Source organism: Erythrolamprus reginae, chromosome 1 (assembly GCF_031021105.1).
Source record: "Erythrolamprus reginae isolate rEryReg1 chromosome 1, rEryReg1.hap1, whole genome shotgun sequence".
In the NCBI taxonomy this organism is placed as follows: Eukaryota; Metazoa; Chordata; class Lepidosauria; order Squamata; family Dipsadidae; genus Erythrolamprus; species Erythrolamprus reginae.
Window position 1 is genome coordinate 193,428,979 of NC_091950.1, and position 17,210 is coordinate 193,446,188.

Here is a 17,210-nt window from a genome sequence, read left to right on the forward strand (position 1 = left end):
TGCTTGCTTGCTTGCTTGCTTGCTTCCTTTCCTCCCCTCCCGTGGGCCTCCAATCACATCCGAGGCCGGCCCTAAGCAGATCCTGAACTGGGGAAGAGCACAGGTTGGGGGCTTCCGATCAGGGATGCGCGGCAGCAGGAGGAGGCGCAGGAGGAAATGGCGGTGGATCGGAGGACCAAGGCCAGCGGGATGGAGCTTCCTTTTTCTGTTCCAAGACGGGGGTCACTCCCCAGCAAGCTCAAAACGGGCCGGAGTAAAAAAAAAGGAGGGGAAAAAGAGAAAGGCTGCAGATGAACTCCCGCTTCTTTCTCACTAGCTGGCAAAAGCCACATTTCCAAGAAGCTTTTTTTTTCTTGCCGGGTCGCGTTTGCTTCTGCAGAAGGATTCAGAAAGTCGATCATTAATTAGGGCACAAAATGAAAACTTACCACGTTAATCAACCTCCAGCTTTGACAAAGATTGACCATTCCGCCAGACGCTTCTATAGGTGCCCTCCTATATACGGCCGCATATACTTTTCTTCCAGCCCCTAAATTAAGCCTTACTCTGCCACCGTACCCAACACCTATTCCTAATGAATTCCGGGTTTTTTTGGGGGGGGGGGGGTAAGTAAGAAAGGAGAAAAATAAAGAAAAGCTCTTAAATTGACACCTCTCCCCTCCGCCCAACGTGAATAGACGTTGTAAAATACCGGGTGGGCCAGGCCAACACAGGCCTTGGAGGACCTGGGATCCGGGTTTGCAGCGTCGGGGGTGGCCAGTCAGCTCCGCTTTGCCCCCAAATCCCATAAATTGAAAGTGGCTGGAGAGCGGGGAGGAAGGCGGCTGGTTCACAGCTGCCTTTGGCTCAGGCTAAGAGAAGAAAGTTGGGAGCTGGCTTCGGGGCCGATCTTGGAAGGGGGGGGGGTTCCCCGAAGCCGGGTTCATCACTGAGCGGTGAGTTATTGCTATCCCAGCCAAAGGTCATTTCAAAAGGCTTAGGCTAGTGAGACGGTCTCTTTCTAACGACTGAGGCTTCATTGTGGGGGAGCCCCCTCCCCCACCCGCTCCAACCCCGCAGTAGTTCTATTAATGTTCTCCAAGTTTGGGGGGGCAGAGTTAGGGGTACAGGCGGGTATGGGCACAGCGTGGGAATGAATGGCTTTAGGTGCGCGGTGGTGGTGGTTTAAAATTGATATTGTTTTCGATTAAAACAAAGCAAGTGCCTAAGCTCTGCCCAGCACGCCCTTGGCGTGAAATCTGAACAAGGGTGCGCTAAAAGACTGGATGGGGGAGTCGGTCCAATGGATGGACTTTTCCGCGCAATAAACTCTAGCCGGCCTTCAGACACTTAACATAGAAGCCGCTGAATTAAGTGCGTGGGTGTTGCAACGGAAGGGGTCTTTTGGGTGCAACGGTGTGCCTCGAGTTTCCTTTCTCCTTAAAATGCCAGAAACACGGGCCTCTAGCTGGGCACAAGGTTATGTACAATCAACCCCACCGCCCCCTTCTTTCTGGCTGCAAGAAAAAAAAGTAACCCAAGTAGCCTAACTTGAGTACTTATTTAAACACTCCTACACAGAGACAAACAAAACATGAGGGGCTCTTCTTCATTGCAAATGTTCAGCTTAAAAATGTTATGCCTCTCTCTCTCCCTCTGTGTGTGTGTGTGTTTGTGTGTGAGAGAGAGAGATTGAGACCACAATTGATATCCTAGCATGCTCTTGCAATTACTTATGTGCCTAAATGGTTAAATATTAGGTGGTGATGTTCCTTCATGTTATACCGGATACAGTACAATTATTCGGGTGCTCGCCACACATTAATCGCCTTTAAAAGCAAGCGAATTCAGACACAATACTCTCGATAGAGAGAGTAAATCAAAAGAGGCTGCCATTCCAGGCCTGGGAATCTAAAAGGACAAGGCCCATTGTATCACAGCTCTGGGAGAGGAACCGCTCTGCCTCACGGATACATTATTTATGAAGTCAGTGGTTCAGAACTGCGGTGTGTGTGTGGAGGGGGGGCACACGAGATAAAAATGCATCCGCTGAATGTGCCCCTTTGTTCCAGGTGCATCTCATTGTTTTATCCGAGGGAACCACAAGACCGTCCCCGCAGCTCTGCAGATAAAAGTCAAGAAAAAACGTGAAAGGGGTGAGTTTGTCTGCAATCTTTTTAATAAACAAGAAAAACAAAATCAAACCCAAACCTCCAATGGTTCTATGCCCATTGCCTCGCTCCTCCACGTGGGTTATTGCCGATTAAATGTTGTTTTCCAATGAAAGAGGTCGGAAAACAGACTCCCCCCCCCCCAAAAAAAAAGATCAAAAAAGCGAACCCCTCCCTCCCTCTCTCCCTCCGTGGCTCCCTCAGGAGCTTTAATACACATAATGTAATGTAAAGTACCTGACTATTCATAAAAAGGTTGATATACAACTGTCTTAAAAATGCACTTGGAGCGCGCAGATAAAAGGTTATTGCTGCCATAAACGTTATCCTCCGCCCTCAGTAACATTTATATCCATCCCAGGCTTTAGGAGATCATTATTTATTCTTCTCTCTTTTTTTTTAAGGAATGGGAAGTGTCTTTATGGGGCCCCATATCACAACGGTCCTTGTCCAACCCACAAAATGTACTTTCTTCCTCCATTGTAAGCATTCATCCCGATCGGACCGGACGCTGAAAAGAAATTGGGTCGCCTCGGTACCAGGTCCAGCTAGTTCAAGCCCCGTATCCCTGTTTGTTCGAATGGGAGGTTGGATGGGTGGCAAACTGGAGAGAAATCTCTCAAAGTCCGACACCACACCAAGGGAGCTTACAAAAGTTTGAATTCGGATCGGATCTGGCAAAGCCCTAGCAAAAGCTTGCAAACTGCGAGGTAGCGGTAAAGAGGCGAAGGGAGGCTGGGGCAGGGAAAAAAGGCGAAGCAGATTTTTGGATGGCTTAGACGGGGCTTCTCCAACCTCGGAGCCTTAGGGAACCCCAGTGATAATGGGGCTGCGGGCCCTCGCGGTCCATTTTCACCCATTGCCCGGAAGAAACGGGTTTGGATTTCTTTCTTTCTTTCTTTCTTTCTTTCTTTCTTTCTTTCTTTCTTTCTTTCTTTCTTTCTTTGCCCCTTCCCGGCGGGCGCTTGCAAGTCGCTCCGCAGGCCCATCTTCCATCCTGGAAGACCTGGAAAATCATCTCTGGCTGGGTGTGGGAGAAAAAAAGGGGGGGGGATTTTTTCGAGCTAAAATACGCGGCGGGGCTTCCTGTGGGCGAAAAAGCCTCTTCACCTCCGAAGCAAGGGGACGGGCAAAAAAAGAAAGAAAAAAGAAAAACCCGCGCGGCGGCCTTTTATATACCGATTCTCCGCCTCGCAGGCACTTTTGGCGGCGTGGAGCAGCGGCGGGAAGGGGGAGCTTTCTTTCTGTGGCCTCCCCCCCCCCAACTCCTACGCAGCTGTTGTGGCTGCTTCTCCTGGCTTCTCCTTTCTCCCATCTTTCCATTTCTTACTGAAGCGTTTACTGCCCAGCGCCAACAGTCATAAATTTTGCTACACGCCGCCGTGACAGGTGCATTGATATGCGCCGCGAGAACTCGGGCTGCTTAATAACCACTCCTCCGGCCTCTCTTAGTGCCTTTTATTTATTCGGTATCATATTAGATATTGATCCCCAGCAGAATTAAGTGTAGTGTGGGAGACGCCTTTGGTCGAGGACTGGGGTTGGTGTGAGAATGCGTTGGCGAGGGACCGGATCGAAAGCAGTTTGCCAGTGCCGGGAAGTTATCAAGAGCCCTTTCTGAGCCCGGGGTTCCCCCTTGGGCACGTGGTACCTTTGGGGTCCGTCAGGGAGGAGGAAGAGGAGGAGGAGATGCTGGCTTCTTTGAGTGCCCTTTGGTTTCTAGGGTGAGATGTAGAAGGGCGAGGAGACCAAGGCATTGCCTAAGGGCGCCGCGGTTCAGGCAAGGCTGACCTCTGGAGTGGCTTGGCAGGGTCCTGGGTAGGGAAGGACTTCTCCACAGCCTCCCCCTCTGAAAAAGCTGCATCCTCAAATTTTCCCCAAAAAATTAAATTAAAAAGACGCTTTTTCAACATGTAGGGCAGCCTCGTAAAGCCAAACCGTCTGAGAAGGAAGAAGAAGGGAAAGGAAGGAAAGAGGGGGGAGGGAAGGGGAGGTCTATATGTGTGCGTTCACAACTCTGAGTGTGTGTCTGTGTGAGATCTAAAAGATGAGCCCCCCAAACAGGAGAGCATTGTCCATATGATTTATGGCCCTCTGCCTCCTTTTTAGGTTCAAGCAGAGTTCACAAGCAGTTGGTATGTAGAAAAAGAAAGAAAGAAAGAAAGAAAGAAAGAAAGAGAAAGAAAGTTAGTTTTCATTTTGCTGTAATATTCTCTCTGAAGATCTTGTGTGTTGCTTAAGAAAACCTGGTTTTAGTGAATGAATCAGGAGGCACCAAGTCATGTGTTGATTCAGAATAAACAAACCCCTTTATGAACTAGTGAGGTTGTAATAGCCTAAGAGGTGGAGTTTATGATTATGAATGATTATTTGTGGATAAATGCAGCCTTGAAGGCTAATAATACACATACCAATGGAAGGAAATCCTCGACATCCTCTAGGTAATTTTTTATTTTATTTCAATTTGCTTTTTAACTTGGGTCCCACTTTATATATTTTCCTCTCTGTTTTCCCCCCTCTAGATACTTGGGAATGTCCATTTATAAATAAGCATATCTTCCAATAAAGATAAAACATGTCATAAAATGAACACTATTTCATAATCTTTCATGTCACTGTAGGTTTATAAAACTTGAAGCCAAAAGTTTTTCTTTATTTTGCTTATATGATAAATAACATTGTGGAAGGTTATTTTTCATTTATTTAGTACATTTATGTCACATTTTTCCTCTAAAAATTCTCACAGTATTTTAGCTGTTTAAGGATGTATGTATGCATATGTATATTTTCAGTGTTTTGAAATATTAACAGTACAATACTTCCCTATTTTTCTCTCTATAGCTTATTTATGTTTATTTTAAATAATTTTTAAAATTAAAATATGTTAAAGGAATTTGTGAAACCTATAATAATTTAAGTAATGTTCCTGGCCTCGATATAAAATATTGTGATTATTTGCCAGGCAGTTAAAATGTCTTATATTACATAGATGGGAAAATATAGCAAATTTAAAATAATTTAATTATAAATATTTTGTATTATGTCAATTACAGCCATAAGGTCCCAAAGTGATACCTGAACAGTGTTTTGTGATGAGAAATAAGAGATATCAGTATCTTTACCAGGAACTAGTACAGAAATTCAAAAGTTTCACAATTAATAACTCTGGGGGGGGGGGTATCTTTTTGTGTCATATTTGTAAACCAAACTAAATGCCCGGAGTCTGTGATTCTAACTTTGTTATCCAAAAATAAAAATGTAAATGATCACAAAAGAGCTAATCATCCTCCCTGCTTCAATTTGAACCACAATAATTCTTGAGTGTTATTTGGGGACTCCAAAGTTCAGCGATTTCAAATGGTGAAAGTGAAAACAATGGAAAATGCGTTTTTGGTTCAATGGCATATGTGTTCAGCACTTAATGAGCTTATGTGTAAATTATATTAGGGCCATGTCTGGAGACAGAACTTTATAGTAGGAATGGGAAACCTTATAGTTATGATCCCTATGGTGCAACCTTCCCTACACTTTAGCCATGGATGTATTCCACTGAGCCCAGAAGGCCTTCTGAATAAACAAGGCATAACATTGAACTGCTTGATACTTATTTATAAGTACTGTTAAATTGGGAACAATAAGTTTAGTTTCTAAAGTATTTGCCTGTTTTTCTAGACTGTTGATGCTACTTCCCTTCTTGTGAAATAGAAAACCTAGAAAATGTATTTGAGAAGATTCAGATTTAACGTTTTGCTTAAAACTAAATTCATGGGTTTGACTTCTATGTAAATACATTGTGCATTTGATTCTGAGCATCAATTAGCATGCATTTACTTATTTATTAATATACTTAATCTGCTTTCTCATTTTTTCCAAAGACATCTATTAGATGACTTTTGTTCAGATAGACTTGTGGTCCCAGGATCATCGAAAGAATGAATAGAAATGAAAAGTTTGGCCTTGCCAAGTTAAATCCATAATTCCCTCCCCTCTTCTCCCCCCCTTGATATTTCAAGTCATTGGCCCATATAGAACTAATGAAATATGGAGACACTCCAAACACCAAGAAAGGAAATTCTAATGTTTCTCCCAAGCATTGAAGGCCATGCTTATATTCAGAAGGGAGCAAAGAAATAACAATGCACAGACCATTATGAATATTTAGAAGAAGAAGAAAAAAACCCTCTCTTTTGTATATCAGCAATTCGTTTCTTTTTTCTGAAACAGAAATGGGATTTTCTGCATGGCAATAAACCTTCTCAATGAAAAGTAGATTCTGAAAATAAACTTCTATAGTTTATGTAGCTTTTAGGTCAAACTACCCCACCACAAACATCTGCTGAAATATGTCGGAAACAGAAAATAGCTGACATAGGGTGGCTCCCCCCCCCTTCTTTAGATTGCAAATGAAAGTTACTGAATGCCCTCAGTTACACTTTAACTTCTTAGAACTCTTCCCAGGAAAACAAAACAAAACGCTAAGAGTCAGGATTTACAATACAGATTGACTTTTCTCCGGTTTTTCAGGTTCCAGTTTTGGTTCAATCCATCATGTCACCCTTGGCTATTAATGCACGCATGCGCAACTTGGGGGAAAAAAACAAAACAAGATAAGGGGGTGAAAGAGAAAATGCAACCCCCCAAAAAATGTTGGTTAATATTTACACAAAAATAGAATAGCAGTCAAACACTGAGCATAAAGATATACTTGAGTACAACAAGATAGAGAAGACTTTATATTTCTTCAAAACAATTAAAATAAACCACAAAAAAGCAATAAGACTGCATTGTGAAACCTTAGGATGAAATGTAGACAAAGTTTAAATCAACATTTCCTTTTAAATAGTAGATTGTTATTTAACAAGGCAGACTAAATAGCAACAACTTTCCATTCTTTGCTAAAAAGTCTACCTTTTATCTTTTAAAGTAAACAAGTAATTAGGAGCAGTTTATAAAAGACAATGGTTTAGGGGAGCCTGGGTGATAGTGTCCCAGGGAGATTGATTTATATAAAGCACCATCACTTTTGAGGACCAAAAGTGATATTAATAACTATATTTGAAGCAACTTGTTTCCCCTCCTGTTGCCCTTATTTTCATCTTTGTTATTTCAGACTGCTAAATATGATGCCATCCGGATGATTGGGGGGGGGGGGGGGAGCACATACCAAGCTTTAATGTACTGTATTAAAATAGACGGTATTAAATATTATTATAAAATGCTGGCTGCCTGTTTAAGGTAGTGGTCACAAACTTCACCCTAGATTTATATTTTTATTTATGAGAATTATATTAAAATTACATCTCTCCTATTGCGCAATGTGATAAATCCTGAGGTTCGCTGATACTAAGATAACTTGTCTGGCCCCTCTTTGACAATAAATAATGCCAATATAAAATCTCCAAAAAGATGTTATCCAAATGTACATTTTCCTAGGAAAGCAGTAAGGAATATTTCAGTTTAGGTTAGCTTTTCAGAACTGGCATTCTCCAAGTCTGTAAAATTGTAATTCTTGCTTTATCCCACCAAAGATGGTGGGTATGTTAGGTGTTCTAGATAGATTAAGACCTCTGGAAATTATCAGTTTAGGAAAAACAAGGTATCACCCAAACATTTTATGGAAACATTTGTGCCCTTTTGATTGCCTGAGACTGATTAAATTTCTATTTTCCTGGTTTTTGTAGAAGCACACTTCTATGTGAATGGGATTGAAAGAGTATAAGACCCTGATTAATTAAGGACTATCTGCATATCCTGATTCTCTGTATTCATATTGGAAGAAAAAGCAATTGATTCAAATTGCATTTGTGGCATGCAACTTTGTTTAGGATGGGGATGAAATCTATGAATAGCTGAATGCCAGATATCTGCTTAGATGGAAGGGGGTGGGGAGGAGAAAGAAAGTTGGCAAGTGAGGCCAATGATGAAATGTGTGAAATGCTTGGATGGCTGCCTACCTGTGTATTCAAGGGTGAACATGCAAGTATAGAGCACAGCAACAGAAACCACCCATAAATGACAAGATTTCCTTGCTGTGGAGGGGCAGATAAATCAAATGTTTAGATTAGACTACTGAAGGTCTGTGATGATTAAGGAAGAAATGAACTAATGGGATTGTACTATTTGAACCCATGGTTGTCATTGGCAGGTTTGTTTGCTTGTTTATTGATTGGATTTACATATGCCACCCCTCCCCAAGGACTTGGGGTTGTGCTAAAAGCACTGGGCAGTCTCAAGGCAGGTAAACCAGACAGGAGGGTCCCTTCAGAGCTTTTTGCTCTGCTTTGTAGCTATGGGCTATGCCATTTCTTACCTGACTATTCCCATGGCAGTATCTCTTCATCCATCTCTCAAAGTCTTCCTCATTTACATGTGGGTAGGTTGCATCACAAAACCTGGTGTAGGAACTGCTCCAATAGCTAACAAGTCATTCTCTAGTCCAGTCTTTCTCAAATTAGCACCCTGGAGATAAATTGTACTACAGCTTCCAGAATCACCAGCCTCTGCAAACCAACATAATGGGGCTTGTAGTTCTCTATTGTGATGAGACACAAGATTTGTAGACAAACAGGTGTTCTTGCTGGTACAAACCTGGGTTAAAAAGATCTCAATATAGCTTTCTTCTGGAATTAGGTGTCTGGTCCATAGACATGCTATATGTGAAACCTTGGGGACAATTCCAATGGCCAAAATGCAGTTGGAACAACAGGAATCATATTTATCTCACACTTTAATGTATCAGAATGGGGATAACATTTCCAGGCAATAACCCCCTCAGCATTTCTCCCTTGCTTGCCTTTTAAAACCACAGCAAATGTTCTTTAAACGCATAATTTTGCATTCATTTAGTCATGTTCATGTAGTGTATACTGTATTAAAAGTTCTCTTTGAGAGCTGTATGCAACTAAATTTCATCTTAATGTATGCCGAATAGTGACAATAAAGTTATTTTAAGTCTTCAGTGAAGGGTTGTGTCAACATTACTTGTTGGTCTGTCACTGGGTGTCTGGATTAAGGTAGTTGAGCGTGGGGTGGGAGAAAGACGTGCATAACTCGAAAACAGAGTCGCGCCATTTCTGAGGAAAACAGGGGTCGCGGCCCCGTCAGGCCTTCAGACACGTGCGCTCTCCCGCCTCAAATGGCTTCTCGTTTCCTCTTCTGTCCTCCAGGTGTTCCGCAGGCAGCAACTGGCCAGAGCCCAAGGCGTGAGCCAGAAAAGGCCGTGCGACGGGAAGGCCGTGACGGTCAATGTTGTTTGAGCAGGCGCCCGAGGCCTTGGCGACCGCGGAGCCCAAGATGCAGAAAACCGCCTACTACGACAACTCGACGCTCTTCGGGGCCTACGGCGGCAGCGGCGGTTACGGCAAAACGGACGCCTACGGCTACACCACAGGCCCGCCCCAGCCCTACGCCCAGCCAGCTCTGGAGACTGACTACCCCGGGTCGGCTTGCTCCCTCCAAAGCGCCGCCCCTATCCGAGGAGCGCCCCCTGGCCACAAGAGCTCGGAGCTCGGCGGAAGTTGCATGCGGCCCGGCGGGGGAAGTCAGGGAGTCCCTCAGCCGCCGCCGGGCCTGGGCGACCAGCAGCAGCAGCCGCCTCAGCAACAACCGCCCCCACCTCCGACGCTTCCCTCTCCCTCCCCGCCTAACAGCACCGCCCACGCGGGGTCTGCCAAGAAGGGCAAAAGCGGGCCTAATTCTTCAAACGGCTCCCCGGCCACGATTAGTAAGCAGATCTTCCCCTGGATGAAAGAATCCCGGCAGAACTCCAAGCAGAAAAACAATTGCCCCCCCGCAGGTATCCAGCTCACTTACCTGGGTCCCTATGAGGGCGGGGCTCTTCGCTGAGAGGATGGTGCCTCATCGAAGTCGTTGAAATATAAGGGCAGACCCCAAGCCCACCCAACATCCCCCCTTAAACTGATACCTAGGGAATGCCCTCAGTAGTTACCAATCTCAGTAGTTACCAATCTGAAACCAAGACACCATTTTGTGGCTCCTGACAGCCCTTTGAACGGAGAGGAAGAATGCCATAAAAGCAAATAAATAACTGCGTAACCGCAATTAATTCTTTCATTGCCCTTTTCAGAGCCATTTGTTGAACTAGCAGGCGAGGCTCCTTCTTGTAACAGCCAGATGAAGATGTCATTTCTCCTTCCATACTTGGGGCCTTTTGGTGGGACCAGTGGGGCAGAATAGGAATTGTAAACTTGCAGATTTTAAGTTCACCAGTTTGGGAAGCAAGGAGCCTTTAATTGACAGGAAAACTTACGTAGGCACCCAGTTTGTGGTGTCACATCCCAACTTTTGAAAAGCTGTTTGTCCTAGGTATATAGCTGGGTGACCTCTTGTAGATATAAACATAGCTTGTAACATCAACCCATCCTTGTTCTAAATGTATTCCTCTTCTAGACTTGATAATGCAGCATTCCTCATAAGAAGTTCCCTACTGAAACCAAACTTTACAAATTATATTAAAATCAATGCCGCTTCTTGTGTAAGAACATGTACCTGAAAATGTCCTATATAAACCTATGGGATTTAGTTCTTACTTGGCTGAGTTTGCAAATTGAACAGAAATGAGATATTTGAGGAGCTACACTCTCCATGTTACAGTATTTCAAAGTTGAGTAACTCAATATATTTTTCAAAGTAGGTTGCCAGATGTTCTTTATTTTTAAAAAACATCTTTAATTTTTCTGCTAGCACATCATGGCTCTGAACTAAATATTAGCCATGCTGCTTAACATCTTTTTAAACAACAAGCTATACATCGAGGGCTAGCTAATTAGTCATTGTTTGAAGCCAATGACCAAATTATACTTGCTCTGTCCAAGTCACGGTGTGTTCTACTCAAAATTAAGCAACTAATTATGGCATAGGAAAAAGAAATTCCTCAAATTCTTCTCCACACCGCCTCATTACAAAATAAATGTTAAGCCACTGCTGTTTGTGATATGCATAGATCAGAAGCCTGAAGCAGTTGTGTTGGTCAGCCTAATGACAGGGCTGACCTTGTTTGTATCTATCTCTAGGAGACCATCCCTCTCAATTTCTTTTGCTTATTTATAGAGAATCTACAAACTCATTTGAGGTACCTAAATGCTAGTAATTCCAAAGTGGGTGATGAAAGGAGAGATGAGACTATGTCTCTAACTGGGCGTGGCCTTCTCTAAAGCCACCCTGCTGGCCTAATGTTTTAATCCAGCAGGAGGAAATGTTGGGACTTTAGTTGATGGCCTCCACATTCCTCCCCCTTTCAAAATTGTCTGAAATGCAGAGAGAGGGAGGAGCAGTGCAGACCCAGAGCCTGATAACTGGCTCTTTCTGATTTTGAAATGGCTGCTCAGTTAGGTGAGGGGGGTGGGACAGACTTTCCCCATGGGGATTCCCAGCTCAGCAGCCTTCCCAATAGTTAGAACGCTATCTCAGAGATAATCAGCACACTTGGGGCTCTCACTGTTGCATTGTCTTCAGAGTTTGGAGCTGGGTCCTGTCCTGTTTGGATCCCTTCGACAGACCTTCCTGGGTTTTGTCAGGGGATCAATTGATTTCTCCAATTAAATTAGATGATTTACAGCTCTCTTGCCAGAAACTGGAACTTTCCTATCCCTTTGAGGCCCCTCCCTCTCACCCCCCTAGCATCCAGTTTCAATCACTGGCTGTCCAAATAGGTGTAGATATGACCTTAGTTTCTTGCTATAGACTTTGTGGAATGGGTAGATGAAATGGGGTGGAGGGCTAAGGATTTCAATGGTACTGCTGGTGGGAAGACAAACACCAAAATGATCTAAGGCTTTGTTGGAAGCATCCCTTGGCATGCATTTTGCTTCCCCTGATTATGAGGCAGGGGCCTTCACATATTGATTGCAATTGTGCAAACCGCTGAGACTTGGGCTCTTTTGAATTTACTGTGAAAGGCAGCTTCAAAAGGAAGGGAGGGGAGGAGGGGAGGAATTAAGGGAAGGGAATACAGCTGAAATTGCAGTGGTGTGGCGCTGTTGGTGCCCTGTATTTATCATCCACCACAGAGACTGCTCTGAAAATTACCGAATAGTGTGTCCGTTCAGAGTGCAATGTGAATGGCTGGATCGGAATTGGGCATTCAGAATTGGTCGGGCATATTTTTCACATTGGAGTTCAGTCCACTGCAGCTTGGGAATACCAAAGGGTCTTCAGCTTCCCACTCTACAACAACCTCTATCCACATCTGCCAGGGCAATCTGCATGGTGGATGCCACCCAGTGGGGTAACTCAAGCAGCCCATCGACCTATCTCTTTTCTTTCTCTTTGACAGGAGAGAATTGTGAGGACAAGAGCCCGCCTGGTCCAGCTTCCAAGAGAGTCCGCACAGCCTATACCAGTGCTCAGTTGGTGGAGTTGGAGAAAGAATTCCACTTCAACCGCTATCTCTGCCGTCCACGCCGCGTGGAGATGGCAAACCTTCTCAACTTGACTGAGCGTCAGATCAAGATCTGGTTTCAGAACCGTAGGATGAAATACAAAAAGGACCAGAAAGCCAAAGGGATTATGCATTCCCCTGTCGGCCAGTCTCCAGACCGAAGTCCACCCCTAAGCGGTCCGAGTCACATTGGCTATACCAGCCAGTTGCCCAGTGTTGGGACTCTGAGCTATGACACTGCCCCATCACCAACCTCCTTTGCCAAGTCGCAGCAAAATCTGTATGGCCTGGCTGCCTACACGGCTCCACTCAGCAGCTGTTTGCCTCAGCAGAAAAGATACCCTGGAGCTGAGTACGACCACCACACCATGCAAAGCAATGGGGGTGGTTTTGCCAACCCTAGTTTGCAGGGTAGCCCTGTCTACGTTGGAGGGAACTTCGTGGATTCCATGCCAGCCTCTGGCCCGATGTTCAACATCAGCCATCTCTCTCACCCTTCCTCTGCTAGTGTGGACTACAGCTGCGCTGCTCAGATCCCCGGCAACCATCATCATGGACCTTGTGACCCCCACCCCACCTACACAGATCTCACTTCTCATCATACATCTCAGGGAAGGATTCAGGAAGCCCCCAAACTAACACATCTGTAATAAAATGGAACATCTGGAGAGAAATAGAGGGAGAAAGGGGGAAAGAGAAAAGAAAAAAAGGAATGAAAGAAAGAGAAAGATCCTCATGTTTCAATTACCTCACTTTTTCCTGATAATTATTTTTCAGAATCCTGAGTGTTAGTGGATTGTGTGTATGCGTGTGTGTCCAGTAACAGCTAAATTATCTTGTTTATTTCATTGACAACTCTTGAACTCTATGGTTTTGTTTTCCTTTCTTTTTGAATTAAAAAAAGTTTTAAAGCATGATAGTGCAATATCCTTTAAAAATAATTCCCACAAGGGAATATTAATTGGTAAAGATGTACTGAAAAGTAAGTTGTAGAAATTTGTTAGTATTAGCAAATCATGAGTACTGATGAGGAGTTTAAGACAGTTGGGACCAAAATGAGGACCTTATTCCAGAGATGTTAATTTATGGGATCCTTCAGCAATGTGGACAATTGCTTTGGACTGAAATAAGATGTATTTATTATTTTAATAACTTTTTAAAAATACTCATTATTTAATCTTGGCCTTCAATGTATTTATGTGGATATTTGTAGAATTTCTTCATTCCCTTCTCCCTAATTTTGGAAGTTTAATTCAGGTCTTTGATAACTATACATTTTCACCTATTTAGTATATTTGATCTGAAATAGAAAGAGTAGTTTTGAACAGTTGTAACAGTGGCTGGTGTTTGTAGTTTATGTAAGAATTAAGCAAATTGTAAGTCAAGTCATAGATTAATACAAAATTGAAGCATTATCACAAACAGCTGTTACATTTTAAAACATATAAATATACAACATATTAATTTATTCCATGATTATTTGGTATCCTTTTACTTTTAAAATGTTTAAAAATATTTCGGGTGGGAGTGCATTTTATTTAAAACTACTCTCCTCTGGCAATTTGGGTTTTGGCCATCTTTGACATCCATAAACCATCTTACAAATTATTAAATTATAATGCAGTTCCATATTTGTTTTCTCAGAGGTAAGACCCATTGACAATAATGGAATTACTTCAGCTATGAGTGTCTCAAATGACATTTTTACTATCTATTACAGAGACCATTTTGTTTGGTGTTGTTTTAACGTAAAATAGCCAAAACCTTCAGATAGTTTAGAAACTATATAATGCTATTGACACCATTTAGTATTTCCACAGTAATTCAAACTAAGAACTATCCCTTTCAGTTGTTATTGTTATTATTGTTATATTATTTATATGCTATTTATGCTAATCATAGATCAATTTTGTACACTTTATCAGAAACCAGAACTTACTTTTGCTGATTAAGGAGGAAGAGGGGAAGACAAATTTTGAATGAAATATTGACAATCAAGTATCTACAAGGAAAGACTATAGTAGGGTGTAGGGAAATCTGAATGGCTTTTGAGATAGGAAATTACTAGATCTATCAATATTTAATATTGTTATTTGTAGCAGGCATTGATGCAATCCTCATGTAAACAAATGTTTCTGCCTGAAGCCTAAAATGGACAAGGAACACAAACATCCTTCCTGGGCTCCCACTTTCTTTATTTATGTGTTGTATTTAATCTCTCCCTGGATTTATTATAAAGTGTTCCTCAACATAAAAGTGACACTGGGTAGATGTTAGAAGCTACAGCTGTCCATTCATTCAGAAAGAAGCATTTCTTACTGTCTTCCAGACTGCTCAGTTAGGATGCAGATCTTTGGAAATGCCTTGGACAGGGGCAGAGGGAAACCTCCCATTTCGGCTTGACTAATAGTGCCATTCCATTTCTGTGCATCCTGATGGCAGCTCCTGCAGTTCTTTTTGTTGGAAGAGGATTTTCTCTCTTAACATTTGTGTCTGGCTGGACAATGATGGTGACAGTATATTTAAAAAATCATGTTATTGCCCCTCATTCCTTTTGCTGTTTTTTTAAAAATGTACCATGTTAACAATGAAGATGGAATATGTACCCTTTTGTTAAATCTCACTTTTATCCAAGTGTTGTAAATCTGTAAACAAGACAGAATAAACAGCTTCGAATGAAGAAATATTTTAACCACTTCTGAATCTAAAGTTGCTTTCTATGCCTTTTTTGCTTTTTTCTAAAATGCACACACTCAGAGCTATTATAAAACCATAATATGCACAATCAGTAAGATCTAATTTGAACAAGTACACAATCCCTAGAAAGTCTTCCAGGAAATTCCTGGATATCAACATTGATAAATAAATAACATGTCTAATTTATTTTCTGTTCCTCATAGGAAGATATATTTTATTTCTACCGTCTATAAATCAAAACCAGGCATATGGAACGTAACTTGGTAGGCCTTTCTAGAATGTCCTGATAGGATCCACAGCTTCATGTTTTATGGGCTTAACTTCAAATGGCATCTGAATTGTTTTGTGTTATTTTTCTTCCCTGAACTCACATGAACTGAAAGCAAGTTAGGAACCTTTGGGGAATGGGAGAGAGAAACAGAACTATTCATACACACATATAAAACAACTAGTCTTGGTATAGAGATAACTTTATTTTCAAACTTATAATTGGGAAGTCTTGCAAATCAAGTCTGGCATTTTGGTAATTAAACTGTGATCAAGATAATTGCAGAGATTTTTATTTTGATTGAAATCAACTCATGCCTGAAAAACTATCTTTAGAATCGTGTTGGGTGACGTATGTTGAGATGGGAAAATTATAAGCCAATTGGAAATATATCTTGCCTTGGCTCTATTTTCTGTTTTATTTTTTGTCTGACTGCAGGGGGCCAAGAACATTACTATTCAGGGGTTAAAACAAACTACTTTGCAAAAAGCCTCTCCTATTTCACTAGCACTTACTTGGTAAATATAACCTGGTGTGGGATTTGTGTCCAAGAAGGAAAAGAGATAGAATGCATTTTTTTTTCAATGGCACAATTCTATTTATTTTATTCAATTTCCATACCTGCGCATAGCAATCCAATTGATTCTTGCTCCTGATTGTAATGTCGTCTTATAATAGAAATGTAATTTTTGGCTCAAAGTTTCTCCTGCTATTTAGATTTTAGTAATATAGAAACAAGCCTTTTCCACATATAAAATCTACTGTCCCTGAACTATGGTGTTATCCAAAAGAACTACAGCATGCTGGAATAGGATCTAAGATCTCAGCCTTTGTGAAAAGAACAGCAGCATTTTTTTCCAAGGAACTTCCAGGCTCTGTGGTTTCTAAGGAGAATAGGGAAGGATAGAGGAGGAGGAGATTTCCATTTAATTTTACAAAAACATAGCAAAGCTGAAAATGCATTTCTTGAAGATGTGTCTCTTTTTAATTATTTGAAGCTTAAGGACCAACATTGGGGCTAAGTTTCTTTATTTAGCTATCTCAGCTCCTAAATCTGCACCAAAAACAAAACGGGACCAGATTTTGAAATATAGCCTTTTTCATTTATGTACTACAGCAACTTTCATCCCAGACTTACCATTGTCTCGTCTCTCATCTTAAAGTTTATTATCGATTTCCTCCTCCCCTGTTTTCTGCAGCATGGGGGGTGGGAAGAAGACCAGTACTAAAGATTACATCCTTTCTGAAACCATTCTCTTCTCCCCTTACGGTTGGCACGCCTAAACCTATTTCTCGGAAAATAAATCTCAATCACATATATTGGGCTGAATTGCAAGGAAGTTTATTCTGAATGCCTGCTCCATAATCCATAAAACGGGACCGGGTATATATATTCTCTCTTACTTCCCAGCTACAACCCACTTCCCCCTCTTTGTACGCAGAATTGCCGACCTCCCTAAAGCTGGAAACAGGTCTGTATCCACCATCCGTCTTACAAACTACTGGTAGTACAGTAATCAGATAACAACACGGTACCATTAACAGCAGCGATAGTAGAGCAATAATTTTGGGGAGGCACTTTGAATGGATCGCGAACGCCTCGTTCCCTTAAAGTTCTTTGTCCCCGCGGTCAAAAGGAAGCCTGCCTTTCTCGGCCTGCCTGCCTTATCTTCTCCCCTCATCCTTTTTCCTGGGC

At 42.2% G+C, this 17,210-nt stretch overlaps 1 protein-coding gene across 5 annotated transcripts in view; it reads left to right on the forward strand.

Annotated features, from left to right (window-relative positions):
- The window catches only part of HOXD3 (homeobox D3), a 61,233-nt gene extending 46,683 nt beyond the window's left edge, over positions 1–14,550 (forward strand). For 2 of the 5 annotated variants that reach the window (XM_070731815.1, XM_070731814.1), the window contains 3 exons: positions 2,052–2,135; positions 9,317–9,945; positions 12,445–14,550. In XM_070731815.1, the coding sequence (XP_070587916.1) occupies positions 9,396–9,945; positions 12,445–13,199 (1,305 nt within the window). In that variant the 5' untranslated portion in view covers positions 2,052–2,135; positions 9,317–9,395 and the 3' untranslated portion in view covers positions 13,200–14,550. Of the gene's footprint in view, positions 1–1,410; positions 2,136–9,316; positions 9,946–12,444 lie in introns of those variants that run through there. The other 3 variants (XM_070731816.1, XM_070731813.1, XM_070731817.1) reach the window with 3 other exon arrangements.
- Positions 14,551–17,210: the final 2,660 nt, after the last annotated feature.